At 39.7% G+C, this 20,378-nt stretch overlaps 1 protein-coding gene and 1 long non-coding RNA gene across 14 annotated transcripts in view; one reads left to right on the top strand and one right to left on the bottom strand.

The window, feature by feature from the left end:
* Window positions 1-3,236, bottom strand: part of LOC121097387 — a 56,937-nt gene extending 53,701 nt beyond the window's left edge. Inside the window, exons 1-2 of one of the 2 annotated variants that reach the window (XR_005830943.1) lie at window positions 3,167-3,236; window positions 1,814-1,884 (exon numbers count right to left, since the gene is read on the bottom strand). This is a non-coding gene — a long non-coding RNA (uncharacterized LOC121097387). Of the gene's footprint in view, window positions 1-1,813; window positions 2,833-3,166 lie in introns of those variants that run through there. The other variant, XR_005830942.1, reaches the window with a different exon arrangement.
* The window catches only part of C14H8orf48 (chromosome 14 C8orf48 homolog), a 47,250-nt gene continuing 30,098 nt past the window's right edge, over window positions 3,227-20,378 (top strand). For 2 of the 12 annotated variants that reach the window (XM_040614316.1, XM_040614315.1), the window contains exons 1-5: window positions 5,644-5,893; window positions 8,110-8,232; window positions 13,189-13,421; window positions 15,869-16,021; window positions 17,156-17,240. In XM_040614316.1, coding sequence (XP_040470250.1) covers window positions 5,644-5,893; window positions 8,110-8,232; window positions 13,189-13,421; window positions 15,869-16,021; window positions 17,156-17,240 — 844 coding nt within the window. Of the gene's footprint in view, window positions 3,357-3,660; window positions 3,858-3,985; window positions 4,031-4,459; window positions 4,538-5,643; window positions 5,894-8,109; window positions 8,233-13,188; window positions 13,422-15,868; window positions 16,022-17,155; window positions 19,921-20,378 lie in introns of those variants that run through there. The other 10 variants (XM_040614317.1, XM_040614319.1, XM_040614326.1 and 7 more) reach the window with 9 other exon arrangements.

The raw sequence follows: 20,378 nt of genomic DNA, 5'->3' as shown, positions 1-20,378 counted from the left end.
TTTCTGTTTTGTGTCTCATCCTAAGGACAACCTTTCCTCACGTTACGCTGGGGAAGGCATAAAACACTCTCCAGCATCTCACAGAAGCAACACATTGTACAAAAGCTTGGCATAAAAAGACACTTGTCATGCTCTTCACAAAGGATCTTTACTAGATATTTCTCCCCCGGGTGGTTACCGAGTCTGGCCAAGACAAAAGCATACCTGCCTGCAGAGATGCTACTGTGACCAAGGACAAGATAGTAAGAGACAGTTTGCATCTTTTTTTCACAAAAGATTTTTAGTCTTCTTTTCCACACCATGAAGCCTAGTGAAAATGCAGCTAATTGTGGTTTCCTACTACCAACAATAGCATAATTAAGAACGGCTACCTATAAATATAGGTTTACAATTTTTTCTGTCTGAAACTTAGTGGACAGTTTTAACATTTAATTTGTATGCACACTTCTGATCTGCCATGGACACCAGCCAGTCTCCAGCAACTTTAAGCAAAGATCAATCCATTTCCTAATTAGAGATGTGAATTAATGGAAACTGAAATGACCATTTTAAATACAGCAGGCCCTAAATGATGACTTCCTGAGATGCTGCATGCCCTAGAGCATTTCCTTTGTAATATTTTCAAACTATCCACTCTCATCAGTGATTTATGGCGTCTAGGTGCTGCCTGGCAGTACTTTGAATGTCTGTGCTGATAAAGAAAACCTTATTGTATCTTGAACTGTCAACAAATGCTTTGAAATTTCCTAAGAGTTCTTGCATTTGTCCTTCATATTTCCAGAGTTAAAAAAGCCAACCTCAAACTACCTGCCTTTCATATAGAATAATGCTTATGAGCATCTCATTAATGAGTCACATTAACTTTCTCCACCATCAGAATATGCGTAATTCCATTGGCCTCACACCATAATTCTCCAACTGGATACTGAATCTCGTTGTGACAGCCCAATTAGTTCTGCTGGCAACATTAATGAGATTATGATTATTTGAGAAACATACCTAGCAAGTATGAATTCTTATGCAGCCCTCTGGTTAAAAGGGATATTACAACTTTAATAGAAGGAGACATCAAAAAGCACTTACCCACACAAAGGAATTCAACAATTGTGTTTAAATTTAATTTAACATATGATAAAGAGACGAGCTGGAGTAAAAGCCTGTCACTGCTTCTCACATAATATTATTTATGGCTCTGTATAGGACCAACTCCATGACATTAGCAGATGGAAATCGTAATACCTTCTGACACAACTGGGTTGAGCCATCTATTACCACCCACAAATCCTTTAAAAACAAATCCTGGTTCAAATAATTATGCTGTTCAATATATTAACTTCCCAACAAGAGGAACCACAGTGATAAAATGACCTGGTTTAGGGAAGACCAGTGAAAAGAATGATCTGTATCCCAGGCTTCAAATCAAAAGCCTTTAATATTAGGATCACACTCTCCACTGAATAAATGTCAGAGAAATAAACTTGATAGAACAATATATTTTCCATGGTTTAAAATTATGAATTTTAAAAAGGATCAAGAACATGGAACTACAAAGTCTTTAACCTCTAGGGAATAAATTCAAATACCAACCAGGTCAGCAATAATCTAATGTCAGCTGTTACCACTAAAAAAAATGGACAATGATATATAATGAAGAATCAAGCTGCCAGGGAGGTATTTAGTGGGAACTGTGAGGATCTGCATTATTCTTAGTTATTCTGTGCATCTTGATTAGAATTTTAAAGAAAAGGTAATGCTTCTCCCAACCCTATTTCACCATCGTTTATAACCCAGAGCATGAAAACTGTCAGCTTACCTCTTAGATTCTTCCAGATACTGATCTTATTCAGCTTGGGTGCTTGCTAGCTTGTTTGCAACATTACTTTCCTGAGAAAGAAAATATAACAGTTGACGAAAGGTGAATCTTTGGTTTGGACAGGTTTAGTACACAATGCAGATTTTGCTGATCTACCTAGCATATAGTTCCTTAATCACATTTTCCTCCCTCTGTAGTTTTGACAGCCTAAGTCTCATTGGTATTCAGCTGACTCCCACCTCCAGCAGTATGGATAACTGCCCCTTCCATTTGCAGTTGCACACCTGACCACTACTATAATTTGTATGGATGGCAAATGTAAAAGAAATGTTAGTCACATCTAAATTATTTTAATTTTTTTGAAGTAAGCTAGATGAAAAGGGCCAGCGCCAAGCACTCCACTGTCTGCAGAAAGCAGTGAACAACCAAATCCGAGAACATTTGAATATGTGCTCAGACCTGTTTACATCCTTTTGCTTTACACTCCACTGCATCAATGCATTTATTTACTCTTCTGCAACACTGCGGATCTATCTCATTATGCTGGCCAAAGTTTCTTTATATGATAGGTATAGCTGCAGCACAGAGTTGTCTCTTTCAAGAGAAACACCATCCACGTAAGCTGCTAACACCCCGTGCTGCGCTGCATCAAACAGGAGGGAAGCCAAGAGCTGTGTCCTAGAGCTCTCAGTGGAGGCGAGACCTTGGCCAGTTGGTCCAAACACCACACGAGGTGCTTGTCAGGATACAGCCCCCCGTGACTTACACGTGGCAGACATGCACCACGCTATGCACCCCAGAACTAAAGAATAAGCTTTTCTTGATAAAAATAACGACTTCACTGAAATAAAAAGAGTGAAAACCTGAAATAGCAACATTAAAGGTATGTGTGTATATATAAATATATACATGTGTACATATATGTATACAGAAGAACCGGTTTTATCCACAATGTAACCTGTTGAAACTAGACCTCAGGCTACAGGTGGATCTCACCCCCTAAAACACACACTGCTTGCACCTTACCCCCGTGGCAGGGTCCGGCCCAAGGCCGCAGCCCCCACCATGGCGCCCCCCCGGGGCACCCCCCCCCACGGCCCGCGCCACCCCACCCGTGCCCGGCCCCCCCGCCCGGCGGCAGCGGGGCCCGGCCCGCCAGAGCTTTAACCAAGGGCTCCCTCGGCCCCTGGCTGCCCGCGGGGCTGGGGGCGCCTGAGGCAGATGGCGGCCGCTGCCGCCCAGGACCCCCCGCAGCGCCGCTGGGCCCCGGCAGACCCCCAACGGCCCTCGGTGCCCGCAGCCCGGGCGGGGCGGAGCCGCAGCCGAGGGCAGCCGGGCCTCCCGCCCCCGTACCTCAGGCGGAGCCGGCGAGAGGCCGCTGGGCCCGGGCTGCCCGCGCTGCTCCCCTCGGCCCAGCCGGGGTCGCCAGCGGGGTCGGGCCCGCTGCGGGGACCGCCCCCCCCCCCGGCCCCTCCGTGCTGCGGTTGGCAGCGCAGCGCCCTGGGCGGCTGGCCGTGCCGAAGCGGGTCGGGGCCGGCTCTCGGTAAGGAGCCCCGCTGCGAGGAGAGGCGGGCGCCCCGGGGCCGGCGGGAGGGCGCAGCTCCGGGCGGGAGCGGAGCGCGGCGGGGCAGGCCTGCCCGCCACAGCCCGGACCGCGGCTGAGGGGACGGCGGCGCTGGCGGGCTCGGTCCTGGCACCAGGCCCCGGGGCTGGCGGGAGGGCCCGGGCCCGGGGCGGGCCGTGTGGTAAAAGGTAGCCTGAAGGCCAGGTTCGCGGTAGGGTTTTCTAAAAAGGCATTTGTCAGTGGAAGCGTGTGTTAAATCGGTTTGAAAAATGCCTTTTTTCAGCCTGGAGTGTGAAATGAAAGAAACCCAACACACCACAAACAACCCAGCACCCCACCTGTGTTGCCTCTGGGTTTTAACTTGAAGGCGCACGGAGGAGAGTATCTTAATTGGCAGTAATTTGGTGGAAGTGACGATTTTTCACGAGTGGGGTGTGTTACATCTGTGCCTCCTGAGAGGGGGGAGCGTCGTTCCCTCAGGTGCCTCCCGAGCTCGGTGACATGTCGCGGCAGCCCCTTCTGCCGCGCCAAGGGTTTGTCACCGTGTCGTAGGACAGAGCCATCCTTAGCATAGCGATTGGAACCGTTTTGTGGCTTCTCTTTTTCAGAACCCTTACTGAAGCACTAAGCTCGCTTTCTGCCAATCTGTGAAGGTGGGTATTACCTCAGCCTTGTGAGGAACAAAAGCTGTATGATAGCAGATGGGGCTTTAAAGTTGTCTGTAAAAATGTTTTATTTGCTCTTTATAAGTATACTTAATGCTTCCAAGTTATTTATCTGCTGGTGTTGTAACAAATACCTATTTTTCAATGTGAAAATGAGCTAGTATCGGTCATATCTGATATTATGAAGCCTTTCTAGTTCAGCCAGTCTTGTTACTTGCTGAAATTCATCTCGCTCCGCAACCATCCCCGTGCTGCTTATGCAGCTGTGACTCCTTAGGCGGGCTGGAACACTGACTCTCTTCTTGAATTTCCTGTTTTCTTCAGTAGACCTGATCCTAATAACCAATCTCCAGCCTGAATCAGTGGTGAATAATGAACAAAAGAGTTACTTAATGTTTATTAATCTTTAAAATTTAGGTCAGAACAGTTCTTCAGTTTTTGGGACCGTGTTAAAACAAAAAGGAAACTTTTGGATCTAGAAATTTGGCGCAACAGATGAGTTTTGGAAGTCTAGCCTTGGGAATGATGTTCTGAATTTGTTGAAGGGGCATAGGGCCTTTACACAGCAGGCAGAAAGACTTCGGCAGCAATATGGCATGTAAAACAGGCAGCATAGCATATTCAGTAGGGAAATGGTGAAACTCAGCAGCTTTAAAACGAAGCTGCCCAAACCCCGGTAACAAACACCAAGTACAGTGGCATATCTGAGTTTCAGGCATGACAAGAAGTGCCTTTGTCTACCTGCTGTTAGCACGCTGGGGTTCCCATGCTTCTCATGAAGCAGCCATGGCTGACTGCTGCAAGCATCTTTCCGGAGGGATATTGCCCATACATTTACTGTCCGTAGTTTATGAGGGTAGGGAAGACATTGAAGCAAAATTATTCAGGACAAAGTTATTTAGGTCCTTAAATTCAAAGGAAGAAGGGGCATCACATCATTCTAATTAAAAAAAAAAAAAAAGGATAAAATAAGTAAGAACAAAGATTTAAAATAAATCAGTTACATGATAGGGAATTACCTTAGGTCTGTTTTGTTCCTGGAGCTTGAATCTAGAGAACTTTCTCTTTTTCACATTGAGAGTGTGATCCCTCATTCGAGAGCATCAGCTGGCTTATGTTTTCATCTTAATGAAAGGCTATGTTTTCATCTTAATTATCTAGACAAAATCTAAACAGAACAAGAAGGTTTGCATTTCTGAGTGGCAAAAGGCTTAATAATTAGGAAAAACTGGTGTTTTCAGATTTTTTTTTTTTGTTTTCATGAATGATTTTATCCAAGTGTTACTGTAATTCACTACAAATGTGAAAGGGACACTGCTCAGAATTCATTGCTAGTGGTCAATGGTAATTGTTATTGAAGGCTTACCCAGCAGATCTGCATGTGCACTACTTTGATCAGCAGTAGTGCTTTAAAGGGTGTTGCCTTGATGTAGGGTGCTGATTAGGTAGTTATTTCATTCACCTGTTGTGGAGGCTAAATTGGGTGTGAACTGAGCTGTAGTAGTCCTCCATATGTCCCCCATTGCTATAAGTAATCCAGTCATTCTTCCTGTATAAATGTATTTGTTACATGCTGTTGTTTTTATTTGCTGTGCTGCACCATGACAACTGCCTCAGCAGATAGCTCTGGTAGCTACACAAAGTGGCCAATGGAATTGAGCAGAAGTTACAGCAGCTCTGGTTCGGACTATGCAGAAGATACCTTCGAGTCCTTCAGCGAGGAGGAAGAAGCCTGCAGGCAGTGGGAAAGCAAACCATCTGAATCGTATCGTTCCACAGAAGATTTAGAGGGGTCTGCTGTGTCAGATACGTTGGACAGCGTGTCTAGGTTAGCAGGCCAAAATCATGCAGGTATGCGGAGCTTATCATGCGCGAGACCTACCTTTCACATCTTTAAATCAGTGCAGCAGAGACTTGAATCAGCAAAAATAAAACCGTAAGATTTGCGTACAGTGTTCTTGCTGTGCAAAGTATGCTGACTAGATCTGTGTTATGTGCTCTGTGGATCTGCTGATAACTACATGCAGAAGGGTATGATTTGGTCGTGGAAACCCTTCCTTAGTGATCTTGTGATGCTGAAATTCTGTTGGCACGGTAAAAAAAAAAAAAAAATCTGCAAGATATCTTGACTGAGTTACCATGTATAAAAAGTAGTCAGGCTGTAAAATAATTTTTCCAAGGGTACAGGGAAAGTTTCAGGACCTGATATCTTAAAAGAGGGCTAGGTAGTATCTTAAGGCTCTATCAGATGAGTGATGAAGAAGCAGACAGCAGGACATAAGCTAACTCTCTTAATGTCATGTTAGGTTTTCTTTTGTCTTCGTGGGTTTCTCTGTCATTCTCATACATTCTCCTTTTCTCCAAGTTTAGTCTGGCAAGTATTGTGAGTACTTGAAGAGATTAATATTTCTGTAAAATCTCTTTTTAATTTGGGAGCTTGTCAGCATATACAAACATTATAGCTTTAAAGATTACCTACGGTACTTTTAATATATTTTTAAAAGTAGTGTAGATTTAAAATATATTTTAATGTTTACTAGCTGTTACTCTTGTAATCTGATTCTACTCAGTTCAACTTGATCAGCTGGCATATACCAATATATAACTAGCCTTGTCTACACTTTAAAATTGGGAAGCTGTTTCTTTTCCTGCTATAGACAAGTCCACTAGAGATGTACCTCCTGTCCCTCATCTATCTAACATGTTCATGTGGGTGGTTGTTGGTTGGTTTTTTTTCACTCTGCAGTAATATTGTTAAGAATCCTTTTAAAATACTGTTTAGGCATGAAATCCCAACAATACTGGACAAAATTTGCCATCAAATATACATGAAGTAAACCCTGTTTATTGTAGCACAGAATATAGCATTAGGTATCAGTGCTTCAGAAATCTGAATAAAGGATGATCATTGCCTTGGCGTCAATTTATGCTACATTGATACAATTGAACATCGTCTAATGGATTTAACAGTTTTGCTTTTCTACAGTTTATAGGTTTTAATAAACCATTTGCTTCTGGGGTATAACAGGGTTTTTTTAAATTATTGCATGTCTAACCATTGAAATCATTATTTCTGGTGTCAAGGAGTGCATGCTAGGAGGAATCCTTGCTGTGTGCGTAGAGGTTTTTTTAATAAGTATTACCACTTTTTATCTTTACAAGGTTAATGTTTCATAAAATTATGGAGTCTTCTGAATACTACTAGGGAATATTTCATAGAAAAATATTTTGGGAAATTGATTGCTTTCTATGGTATATATCTTACAGAGAACAGCATATATATATAATAAAAGCTATAGAAAACCTGTCATGCTGGTGTCCCCGTAGGGACACACAATTTCCTTGTATAAACCCACTGAATTTGCTGTTGGTATCCTGAAAACAAAGTAGAGAGGTCAGGTGTTTCCTGAGTGTCCTCAGTATTTGGAAGTAGGACCATGCTGTATGCATCTTGCTGTCAGTGTCAGTGACTTTTCAGGCCTCTTAAGTCTTCTGTCTTTTTGCAGCTATTTGCTTTCCTGTCTTTGGTGTTTCCTTAGCTTCTGCAGAACTGGACTTGTACTGGAACAAGCTGGAGAACAGGGAGCTGATACGGATGTTTTATTGCCCCTGTCCCACATGATTTTTCACTTGGATCAGTACCTTGCAACAGTTCAGCTGAGCTCCTGAGGGTATTTGTACTGCCACAGATGAAGACCCTGTGCAAGGCTGAAAATAAGTGATGGGGCTCCATGAGGGAGGACATAGATTGAGGTTAAGTTAGCATTACAGATAAAATTGAATGTGACAACAAGCTGTAAGCAGGAGTTTGTTTTTCTCAGTGCATCCTATATTGTTGTTCAGTAGCGTGATTAGAAATGAGCAAGATGAGAACTTTGTGGGACAGAAGCTTGCTCAGCGTTTCACCCCAAAGTCACTGATACCTGTGTAGTCCTGTGGTTTGGGGTTTCTTTTCCCTCGACAGAGAAAACTGTCACTTTTGAATGGATTATTTGCCTCCTGCTTTGTTTTTCTGCAGTCCTGCTTTCTTTACAATGTATGTTCAAAGCTACCTTTTTTCATTGCAGATGAACATTCTGAAGTAGCGGATTCTGCAGCTACAGAAAGAGGTGTCATGGGAAAATGGATTGATCTAAAAAATAAAGAAGCTGGCATTAAGCAAGACAAATTTATCATCAAAACTCATGCTGGTGAGTTCAGTAACTTCAGTAGAGGTAATAATTCTTGTTCCTTTTGAAAGGAGGTGTAAACTTTTAACTAGACTTAAATTTTATATACAAGCTGTTAAAGTTAAGCCAGGTAATTAGCCTGGCTTAATGAACCAGGTAATTAAGTATGCAGTTCCTCTCTTATGCTTTCTCAGAAAGCAGTTTGGCTCCCATAGCGCACATGGCTCTGATGCTTCTGACATAGTGACATTATCCTAGTGATACATTATGACAAGATCTGGATAAATACATTAAAAAAATGTATCCATATTTTAAATTTAACTGTAATCATGAAAATTTTACTGGACTGTTTAGTTTTTCTCTTTTTCTCTTCAGCTGTACAGGTACTAGGTGTGTGATTGGTTGGGGTTTTTTTCCCCTCCAAAATAAACAGACTTCAGAATTTATTGTGTGAAATGTTTTCCCCCTCCCTTTGTTAATGCGTTGTGTTAATTATGGAATTACTTGTTTGCCATGTTTTAGTTCCTTTCCCAAGCTGAGGGAGGCAGCAGGACACCAATTTTGGCAAGAACAATGGAGCAGCTTTAACCAACACAATGATGTGTAGTGTATGGAGGAGGAGAGGGAAAGGGAGGAAGGAAGGTTGCTGTTTGCATATACTGGTTATGCAAGCAACGGTGAGAGCAGATGGTGGGATCCAAGTCCTGCTTAAGTCGTTCTAAAAAGTGGGTCAGAGATACTATTTTTAATTTTAAAAAAGAGCAAGAAAGCTGTAGTTGAGCAAAAAATAATTGAAGCAGAAGGGGAATCTTCCTGTCTGTGTGTATATGAAAAGTGAACTAACTCAGAAGTTTTGTAGGTCACCTGTAAGATATTAACCTGGGAGATCCTCCTGCCTAGTTACTTTATGGCATTGTATTTGCATACAAACATCCTCAAACCGTCCGTATAACATGGGAAAACATGACCTAGGATCATTTTTAGGCTATTCTTGGTTGTATAGCTCATTCACAACAGTGGTGAGTCAATGTTATGAGTTTCTGACTCATCTTCAGCATTTATCCTTCTATTAATGGCTTTCCAAGACTGCCGCGTAGTCAAGTGAGAAGACAGTTAATGTAGATCATCTCATCTGTAGTAGGGAGGCTTCTCCTGGCAAGCTCCTCTGAGATAGTCTTCCTAAAATATATCAGAATCTTGTGACCACTTGATTCATAGAGAAATTGAAAAGGACCTGATGGAGTTCAGATTCATTGAATGAATGATAAACAACAGTATAACACTGAGGAAGTCTTCCATCTCTACAGAGCTTTCCCTTGAAAGTTACACTTGGGAAGACTTTATTCTCTTAATCTCAGACTTTTATAGTTCTGCACAAGGGAACGTTCTGCCTTTGGTGTATGGACTTGGATGGGCGAGGAGAGTCAGCGTGGTCACTCAGTCTTGAGTAGCCAGTTCCATTTCATTAGCTTGTGCTGATATATAGGTTGATGCGTTGTGTTTTGCCTGCCTGTCCTGTTGCTTCTCATCTTAGCTGCTAAGTGCTTTTCAGGTACGGTGTTACAGTGCTTCCAACCACTATCAACATGAAGATCACAAAATAAAGTTCAGTTTGTTTATATCAGTTTTGTTTTACCTGCAGGAGTTCTTCAAACAGTGTGTTTGTTGATCAGACTGTCAGCATGTTAATCTGAACTGCTGGGCTCAGCTGTACAAACAATTTAGATAATAATGAAAATGTTATCTTGAGATGCAGGGTTAAAATCTTTCTGGAAAGTAGTTATCAGTTACTGCCTCTTACAGTTATCTCCTTTAACTGTTCTACATTTTTTCTTCTTAAAGTAGAGTATTAATAAGCATAACAACAACAAAATGCCTGCCTATTTTCCTATTAAATCAAAGTTAGACATCAAAGGAAAAGGAAAGTCAATATAGGTTTTCTTTATTTTTCTTCCTTCATTCATATGGATTCAAAAGGTCATACTTTAAAGATGTAGTTGCATACAGAAAGCAAAATCTATGTAGGTCACTTGGTTATAAACCACACAGCAGGGTTTAGCATATAGACATGGAGATTAGCTTATCTCTGTTGGTACACAGAGGGCTTCTGTAATCAGAGCAGCTTCTTAGTCCAGTTTATTATGCTTTACTTTTCAAGTATTCTGTGGTTTGTGACCTTACTGCTGTATGATGCGTGGCTCTGACTTGATGACTGTTTTGGTGTCTGGTTTTGCTGTTCTTGTCCCCTGTTCCTGCCTTGTTCCTCTCCAATGAAGAGGATGTGGAATGCAGGATTCGGGGCAACAAGCATCAGCTAGATGTACTTCTGGAACAGTAATTGGCACCAGGAGGGATTCACCGTAGACAGACATGCAGTGGCATTTAAATCTGCCACCACAAACACAAGATTGAGCCTTTGAGCATGTCTAGTTCAAAGATGGAAGGGAGGGAATATGTGAAAATCACAAGAAATAAAACAAATCACCAAATTGGGTGCTTAGACCCTCTTGTATGTACCTCTCTCCTTTCAGCTGAAGGACAGGTGAACCACATGTACCTAGAAGAAAATCTGAAAGTGTAAATAGTCCTTGTGCAGTTAAAGGCTGAGTATTCAGAACTCAACTGTGTGCTGACTTTTGCCATAATTTTTTGCTCTTGTTTCAGTAAAATTATAGTCCTCGATTTTTTTCCTTCTGAGCTTATTTTGTTAAACATGGATTGATGTTAAACAATAACTTTTTGAAATTGGTCATGCTGTCAGGTTTAAAAATTGCTGTTCTCTTTGCTGGTGTTTCTTCTAATATCTGTAGGTGCAAATGAGCGGGTATGCGGCACCACACAATTAGTGCAATAGTAGAAACTGAATCTTAATTAAAATCCACTTCTATATATCAGGAGAAACTTAAGTGAATTAGACTGATATTAAATTGTTACAAAACGTTCAGCAAACCCCTTGTGTTTTACTTACTAAGTTGAGTATTCAACTTGGTATATGTCAATGCTTTGTTCTGTGGGTTTTTTCCTCCCTACAATAGTAACTTTTAAATCTTTTTATTCATTCTGTGTCCAGTATAAATGAATATGCCACTGTTTTTGTTAGTGTGATTAAACCCAGTAGTGGCACATGATTTTCACTGTTTTATAGGGATTCTACATTGCAATTGTAAGGAAAATGACCTGATGACTGAAATGGTGGTTTCAACTCAAATGTTTATAATCCTACCCAAGAAATTTTTTTGGTTAAATTGCATTTTAAATTAATGTTAATTCTTATTCATCTGTCTATAAACTATCACTATGTCTTTTTCTTTAGCCAATTTGATACATCATCTTTTAGGGGAGGAACAAATCTTTACAACACTTGATTCTGAGCTGTGGTAGTTGCCCTTAAATCACATTGTTTCCTTGTTGTCCGTAAAGCAAAGCTCACGGATTCCTGCTTTGCTTAGTCTTAACTAGAGGTCCACTTACCCTTTATACACATCGACTGCATTTCTGAAGGGATAATCACTTTCCTTTCAAAATTCCACAGCTCTATCTTGTGTACGTGAGACTAAATTAACTGTAACAGATTTAGGCAGAGTTTTACATTCATGTTGTTCAGTGTTTTAAGGATTTGTGTTGTGGTTATGCCAAGATACCCCGCAGGACTGGAATGCCAGTATACTAGTTGTCAGATAATGCACCCTGCAATATGTAGTACTTGTCTAAAAAAAGTAAAACTGAATCACTGAAAATGAGTGAAACTGACAATATGGATGGATTTTTTCCTCCAATTATATAACCGTACATTCGAGCTAAATGGGCAGTATAATTTGTTTCTGAATACATTGAGTTAAAACAAACTGACCATACCTTACCTCCGTAGTTATTACCAGTTGTCTGGCTAATTTATAGCTGTCAGAGTGGAGTCCTGAGAAGGGAACACTGTGTTAGCATTAGCTATATGCAGAGGTATTCGCAAGACTTCTAGTAATGCTTTCTGTAATACTTTGTCTTCTCATTTTTTCTTCAATTACACACATTAAAGTGTTTATTTGGGGTTCAGTAGTTGCATAAAAGTAAAATCCATGTAATAAAGATAGAGAGGTACTCTACCCTGTGTAAGTAGTTGAAAACAGTGGTCTCTTAAGGCTGCATAGTACCACACAGCATCATTACATGTTGATGCTCATGAAATACTGTATTGATTGGCTGTGTTTAAGCCTGTGGAAAATCTCCCACTAAGCCGTGAATGAAGTTGTAAATCCATCCTTACCTGCCCATCTGAAGTATAATCTCTCAGTTTTTATTTATTATTACATGCCACTGGGAAGGATAAGAGAAGACGAAAGGGTGAAAGATACTGTTTAAACAAGGTCATATAAAGAATTTAGGAAATTATTATTGATGCTTTAGAGAGAAGTATTTTCTAATATAATTGTATTTCTAAAAAAAAAAAAAAGCTGAACCATAGGTTGTAGAATATATGTGAGGTGTTTTCCAAAGTTACTTTAATAGACACTGCTTGTAATTTTTCAGTGTCTTCTGAGTTGCTCCTTAGAGTTACTAGATAAGTAGCTCTTTTAAAATGTTAATTCATTGTAGTTTGGCAAGTTGCAGTTTCAGGTAGGAAGAAGCTAAGTCTGTATTAGGCAGTCATTGAAACTCAGTTTGTTTAATGTTATAGCATTTAAGTACTTGATTTAGTAATATATTTGTGCTGTATCATTAAATAATCTAATTCTTTAGGGTTCTTAGCCCCTCCCCTCTTTGGAGATTATTAATATCAATGTTTATTGTGCAAGTTCCTACAATTATGATCCAGATTTTTATTTACATTCTGCACTGTTTTATTACAGTCATTGCCTCTAGACTTGACATTGTTTTTTTTTTTTAATTAGATAATACAAGGTCACAGAGGTGGAAGACCACTAATTCTTCTCTTTGCCTGATACAGTAATTGACACTTTTGTTTTATTGATTTATGCCTGACAGAAATTACTGAATTATTAGATGGAGAACTGGATGCTTTCCGGGCTTTTTGCACCATTAAGATAAGTAAGATGCGACAGCAGCTGATCTCTAGGCAGGCAACTGGTGGCAAGTCAAGAAAGCTGCAGCACAGATTCACAGGAAAGAAACGGGAGACAAACGATTTGAACTGCATTGTTCCTGATGAGCTGATGAACAGAATCCGCCTGAAAAATATCAGAGAGACTGTTAAACAGGTACTGAAAGGGAGAAAAAATTGTATGTTTTGCCTGTGCTGTTGGGAGAACCACTGAATAAAAAAGCTGTAATATGAGGCTCAAATCAGGCAGACCTTGCTGATGCCGTGCTCAGGCCTCTGAAAGGGATTTTTGCTTGGTATTTCAAGATACACCTTTCTAATTTTTTGGTTTTTTATAGACATTACTGCAGAACTGTTGCTATTAAATAATCTGATCATTATAAAGTATTGTCTGGTGATCTAAAAAAAATAATGTTTTGTGTGATTGAGTGAGGCTGGGATGGTCAGTTATTGCAGACCACGGTAAGCCCTGAATCAACTGAAGAAGTAGTTTTGTTTTCTGGTTACATTTGCAACTGCTGTTTATAGAAATGTCCTGCATATTATTTGATCATGGGGTCTTTGTGACTCCAGTATTAAAAGTATTCCAAAGACAAAACCTCCCCCCTGCTCCCAGATTTTTTAGACATTTGGTAATATTAAGAATTAAAGCACATCCAACAGTATCTTGATGGCATCAGTTCCCTTACTAAGAAGCATCTGTATTGTCTTTTCACAATTCAAAGTGTTTTTCACCAGCTCAGTGTGTTTTTCCCCACAATAGGACAGGCATTCTGACACAGCCCTTGCCTTCAGCTCTGCATCTGAGAGTCTCAAGGCTGGGATTTTTTTGGCCAGTGATACTTGCATTCTTGCTTTGTGCTTGCATCTGGATTTGAATATGCGGTTACGTGGATTTGAGTACTGACCATTACCTACAGATGCCTTCACCCATAAATCTGGGCCTTGGCAAATGTCTATGCATGGTTTGAAATTGGTACAGAATGTCTGCATCTCTGTATTTCTGATAAGAAATGAGCTTTGAATAGTCATTTATTTTGTTTTCTCTCTATCGCTTTTGCTGGCTTTCATTTATTGCCGTATAGCATAGTAAAAGTGATAGCATATTCGTCTGCAAAGCCTGCGCCAGGTGAGCAGGGAGCAATACTTTTAAAGTCAGTTCTGGCATGATGATTATTTCAGGCTTCCTGTTCATTTAAATTGTTTTAAGATTTCAGCAGTCTGCATTCTGTCATCATGTTCATGTTAACCAACCCACCATCCAAATTTTGTAGAATTTTTACTGCGTCTTACAGTGTGGTAATAAGTTTTTTTTAAGAAAAGTAATTTTGACTGCTATGTGTATTTGCTTCTGTCTTTACCGCCACATAATAATGTTTTTATGCAGAGAAGAGGAAATCAAGGAAGAAGACGACAGAGACGTGACTTTCTGGGATTGATTCCACTGCTTTTGTAGCAATTTACTGTGTTTTTGTAGCCAGATGGAATCTGTGTAAATTACATCAGATAAAATTATTGTGCATTTTTGAAATAGCAAATACTGGGATTTGTGTAATGCTATTAAATATGCTTAAAATTTCATGGTCAATAAAATAACATAGGAATTTATAAGTAGTACTGTTTATCATGGAAAGAAAACTAGAATTTTGTCTGTGTTCTGACTTGGAGCTGCATGTAGACATTTGAACTAATTGCTTCAGGGTTTATTTACCTCTTAAAATTTGCAAAGTTAATTATAACCTCTATGGTTGGTATTTAAGCCCTTATGTATACTGTCAGCGTAGGAACGCTGCTGTTCCTATAGCTTCATTACAGACAAGCAGTTACATATGGTGGAATTATTGCTGATTAACAATGGCTGTTACTGAGTTGTGATGGTCAAGTATTCGAAATGTGGAGTAAAACATGTTAATTTAACATAATTGAGCCTTCAGGAATTACTGTATTTGCTATTGTGGAAGATTGGTTAGCATGCACAGGCTGGCTTCCTGGAACATCAGGTACTCATTAAGGAAGAGTAACTAATGGCTGGTGGTGCTCTAAACATATTTAATGCTAGCAAAATATGTATAGATTTACATTGGCAAAATTGTACTGAGCATCTACCCAAGGTTAAATGGGTTATACTAATTAAAACAATTTTTTTGCCAGTATAACTGTATCCTCACAGTCGGTATTGGCTGGTCACTGATATGTTGCTTGGCAATCTCATGACTTTCTTTTTTGAAGGTTGTAGTTTCTGTGGAAGAGGTCAGTGATGTCCATGCAACCTCAACCATCAGGAAAACTTTGCCTGTTACAAAAAGTAGTATATTACGGATCAGTGCTGTGGTTCTGAGATACAGATAACTTAGTTCCATTAAAATTATCTATCAGTGTTGGAAGGGGTAATACCTGGGGAAAAGCCAAGTACGTTTAGTGTGAAAACATTCAGACAGGCTCATCAAGATGATAGTGACAAAGATTATGAAATAATTTACAGCTGCCTACAAAAGCAAATTTTTGTCTTGAGACAGTATCTATATCTTTATTTTTATTGATTGTTCTTAATAGAGTGGCCATATTGCTAGGACAAGCTCATTGCATCAAAGTCTCATCTTTCAGGTGACAGAAGCGCAAATTCACGAATCTTTGATGTGCCCTGACTGTCAGAAGAAGGAAGCAGAGCTAGCCGAGATTACCTTTCTCAGACAAAAGAAGATTCTAATGGAAAGTGCTTTAATCCAAGAGAAACTGGAAGAACAGATTTACTCCAGAGTAAGCAAACATTGTTTAAAAAAGTTGTGGTACATTTTTATACATGCTGTAACTGAAGAGTCTGTAAGCCAGACTTCGCTCTGATTTATGGCAGTGAGATCAGATTGACCTGAATGCAGTGCAAATCAAAATAGAATTTGTCGCTCTGTATCATTAATAAAATGCTTGGGACTAACATACAGATCAAATCATTTTAGCTTGCTGATTTATATAAGCTGAAGGTCTTTCCCAGGATGTCCTGGAATTGTTTTGGGTACACTTTGGTTAATTTTCCAGTTTGTTTTCTGATGGGCTGTCCAAGTCAGAATGGTAAATAACAAAATGATGTGATAGTAGGTAGCTACACTCGTACTGGTCTTCCTTATGCATCCTTTGGTATAGGAGTCTATGTAGGACACTGCAACATGTTATGGAGGCTAAGGCCTCTTGGATACACTGACATTTCTTCTTGGAAGAACTGTTGTCTTCTGTCTGCATCTGCTGTCAATAAAGCTTGGATCTTTGTGTTAGGAAATACCTCTGGAAAAGATGGTAGGCAGTGTAAGCTGAAACTTACAGAATTCCTTGGGTCTTCTCTGCTGTTTATCAGGATGATCTTCTTCCTGAAGGAAAAACTCTCACTTCTTGAAAGGGAGTCAGACTGAAAGCAGGTCGTTTCTGAGCAATGAATAAGTAGTGCTTCCAAAAGCCCCGAGATCTGTCTTTCTGTGTTTGTAAGCAGGGCAGAAATTTGTGCGCTGTACCACACATTCTTTTTTACTTAATAATTACAGTCTTCTGATTTTTGACTCTCATTTGCTCCATACCTAAGATTTGAGAGCTTCAGTCTGAAGTGAGGCTTCACTTTTTTTTTTTCTCTTGGTTTTCCCTCAGCTTCCCTGAAAAGGCTTGCCGCCTTTTTCGTTCCCCTCCTCAGGGAAGAAACTTGCTTTATGAGGCAGATCGCTGGCCACACTGTTCAGCAGAGTTTTTAAACAGAATGCTTTGAAAATCCGGCAAAATTATGCTAAGTGCTGCCTGCTTAGTTGCTTTTGAGGGACTCTTGTAGCTGGCAGTGGTAGTCCTGTGCTACAGGACATGAGAAATAGCAGGAATACAAAACCAAGTAAATTCCATATTTCTTTTTTATTTCAGGATGTGCTTACACTTATAGGAGAAGCACTCCGAAGCTTTCCCAAACCTTCAGAGGATCCCAGGAACTTATGGCAAAGGCTGAAAGGTCAGAAAATGTAAGGCCTGAAAGTAGTAAACATAACTCAAGGACATAAAGAACTGGGAGAGTTCTGTGGGCAGTCATGTACTGAATGCCAACGATTGTGGATATAACCTGTTTTGTCAGTGATGAATTGGGTGGTGGTTTAGTATTCTTGCAGGTGGAACCAGATATGCCCAGCACGCTGGCATCTGGGTTGTGATTCAAGTCTTCATTCTTCCTAAATGCAAATGCTGCAATATAGTAATCCAACTATACACATTTTTCAAATTACGGAAGCTCACACTTTGTATTATTAATCTGACAAGTAATAAGTATTGTTTTTTGTGGGATTGCTTGTGGGATTTCAGAGCAGCTCACAGCTGCTTCCATCCATAAGAAAAATAAATTATTCTGTTTTTTGGGCCAGGGAGGTGTAATTACTGGGTTTCAGCTCAGTCTTTGCCCACTGTCTCATCTTAAATTGCAAGTGAGAGCCCCAGGTGGAGGAGAAAGAGGGTTGCAAAGTAACTATAGAAAGGAGTAAAATGAAATGGACTATTTATAGAACTGAAATAATGAGACTGTAACAGAAATTAATCAGCAAGACTGCAGATGCCAACAGGACAAGAAATGATCCTAAATTAATCATGGAACTTACATAGGATAGGTGTCTAGCAACAGAAAAAAATAACATAGATTAAAATTGGGATAAGATGCCAAATAATATTTTGACTATTTTTTGAATATACTCTGGAATTTGTTGGAATTTTCTGTGATTTTTCAAGATGCCAAATGTTACTAGACTAGAAAAGAATATATCTGGGTGAAGACTGGCATTCAGTACACATTCAAATAAAATGGATTTATACCAGCTCTGTGAGTAAAACAATGAAATAATCTTCATTATAGCCTCAAAAATACATGTGTTATCTGTGGGCACAAATGCAGCCCACCTTTCTGACTGTTGCTGACAGCAAGAGCTCATTGCATCGCTCTTGCAGCGACCTTGTGGCCGTTGGACTTGTGTGAGTCATAGAGTTACTAACTCTCCTCAGTCTCCAGTTCCCTGACTGCTGTGCATTCAGATCTCTGAAGTCTGTGGAAATCTTGGGGAAATGTCCTTATCTATGAACTCATACTGAGTTTTTGTTATAAAGCAAATAGGATTAAATCTTACTGTTGAGTTTTATTTGTCTGTTTTGGGACGAGGATATGTATTGTTGAAGTTGGTTTCGTATTTTTATACCCATGTAGTTATTTTCATTTGTATGCTATATATTGTTTATAAGAGTGCTTGAGGGCTGTTTAGCCTCTTGTTTTCGCTTCCCACAAATCAATGGAAAATCTGAAAAGAAGTGCTAGCGTACAGAGGTAGATAGGCCCACCTATCTTAGTGACTATTTGCCTTTTGTTGCTTAAAAACCTTACCTTGGGTGACTTCACCTGGGAGTTGATCCTGAGTAGGTCAAGCCCCAAGAGAAAACATAATGCAGCCCTGAGTTATTCAAAGCTAGTTGTCCTCACTGCATCATTGGCAATTTATTCTTGTTTCTTGTGAACAGCAGGTTTAATAGTCCATGAAAAATACTCCCCTAGCTTGGCTTTAACTTCTGAATTGTCACTACAGAATACATAGCTACCTATATAATGAATAAACTGCTACTTGTTCCTTCCCATTACTCTACAATCCTTAGAAATGTTTAAGTCCCTTAAATCTCCTATCTTCCCATCTTACAAACCTTTTCTTTTTAGATACTCCATCTCTGTTCCTTGTTTGCTTTGGGCTACGCTTCCCTTTTCTGTTGAGTCTTTCGAAGTCTCTAGCAGCCTGCCCAATACGAGGCAAAGGATGCCCATTATTCCTTGTGAAGTCTCATAAGGGCTGTCAGATACAGAAGTGGTGATCAGAAATTGAATCCTTTGAAAATGTAATTTTGTTGTTATTGCCAATGAACACAGCTTTCAGACCTTACAGAAAACCACAGAAATTGAGTTCCAGGACTCTAACTGTAGATTGGTTATTTTTATAAGTAAAGAAGAGTTGTTGATATTTTTGCTTACAGTATATAGGTGCTTTCTAGAAATACTGAAATACTTCTTTGCAACTCTTGTCAAGCCTTTATGTAAATATATTGAACTATGAGGTGTTTGAGTTAGGCATCTGACAATATTTGTCTGTAAAATAGTATTCATACTCACACAGCACAGTGCCTGTACAGTTCTTGTTTGTTTGCATAAATGTTACAAAGACAATTCAAATAGCTCCTCTGAAAAATCAAAGCACATTTTGCTTATGTCTGTTAAGTTTTCCTACTGCTCACTACAGTTCTTTCATTTTTTTCATCAGGAATGACTCTGAGATATGAGTGTTTGTCTTCTGCTTTCTTGTAGCAGCGATTAGGGACGTATAATGGAATGAATGATCTGAGTCTCTAAATTTATTTTATAATCCTGCAGTGTTTGAGACTAGAGATTCAAAAGTTCTGACATGGAGGATGTAGGGGAAAAAAAAAGAAGTAGATTGTGTCTCTTCCTTTTTCCCTCACAGGAGCTCCCCCCCCGCCCCCTTCCTCAGCAGTAGATTTTTCTTTTCATCTAAAGAAACACTCTAAAACCATGATCAAGAAATATTTATTCATCTGCTTCATTGTTTGTGCTTGCTGGGGCATAAAAGGAGCGAGGTGGATCAAGGGTGATTCATATGGTAAGCAGCTGAGCACTGAAACAAATCAATCTGCCTATTAAAAGTACTTTGGGGCTTTTGCTTTCTAGCTTTCATGCTACACAGTTCCATTCTTTAATCGTTTGAATTATTTGAGATGTAGAGTTTATTGCTCTGAACTTTGTACAAATACAGAAGGGTTTATCCTATATACATTGTTTTATATTATGTGCATGGAGATAACCGGTTTCATGATGTCATACTTTATAACTGACCTTTTGGATAAAATTATATTCCTCAAATTATCATTAAAATCAGTTTCCTGTGGACTGTAGCGATGTAATTTCCACTTTCATTTGCTGTGGCTTTCTCTGGGGGAAAAAAAATTAACCTGGCTTCCAGGCTCAGTCATTCCTTAGTCTTGTTTCTAAACAGCTGTTGGGCCATGGGACTTTGTATTTGTTTTTCCTCTACGATAAACTTCTGTGTCATTCACAATG

Source organism: Falco naumanni, chromosome 14 (genome assembly GCF_017639655.2).
Source record: "Falco naumanni isolate bFalNau1 chromosome 14, bFalNau1.pat, whole genome shotgun sequence".
Lineage (NCBI taxonomy): Eukaryota > Metazoa > Chordata > Aves > Falconiformes > Falconidae > Falco > Falco naumanni.
The sequence above is the reverse complement of the archived record's forward strand: the minus strand, read 5'-3'. Positions and strand labels throughout refer to the sequence as shown.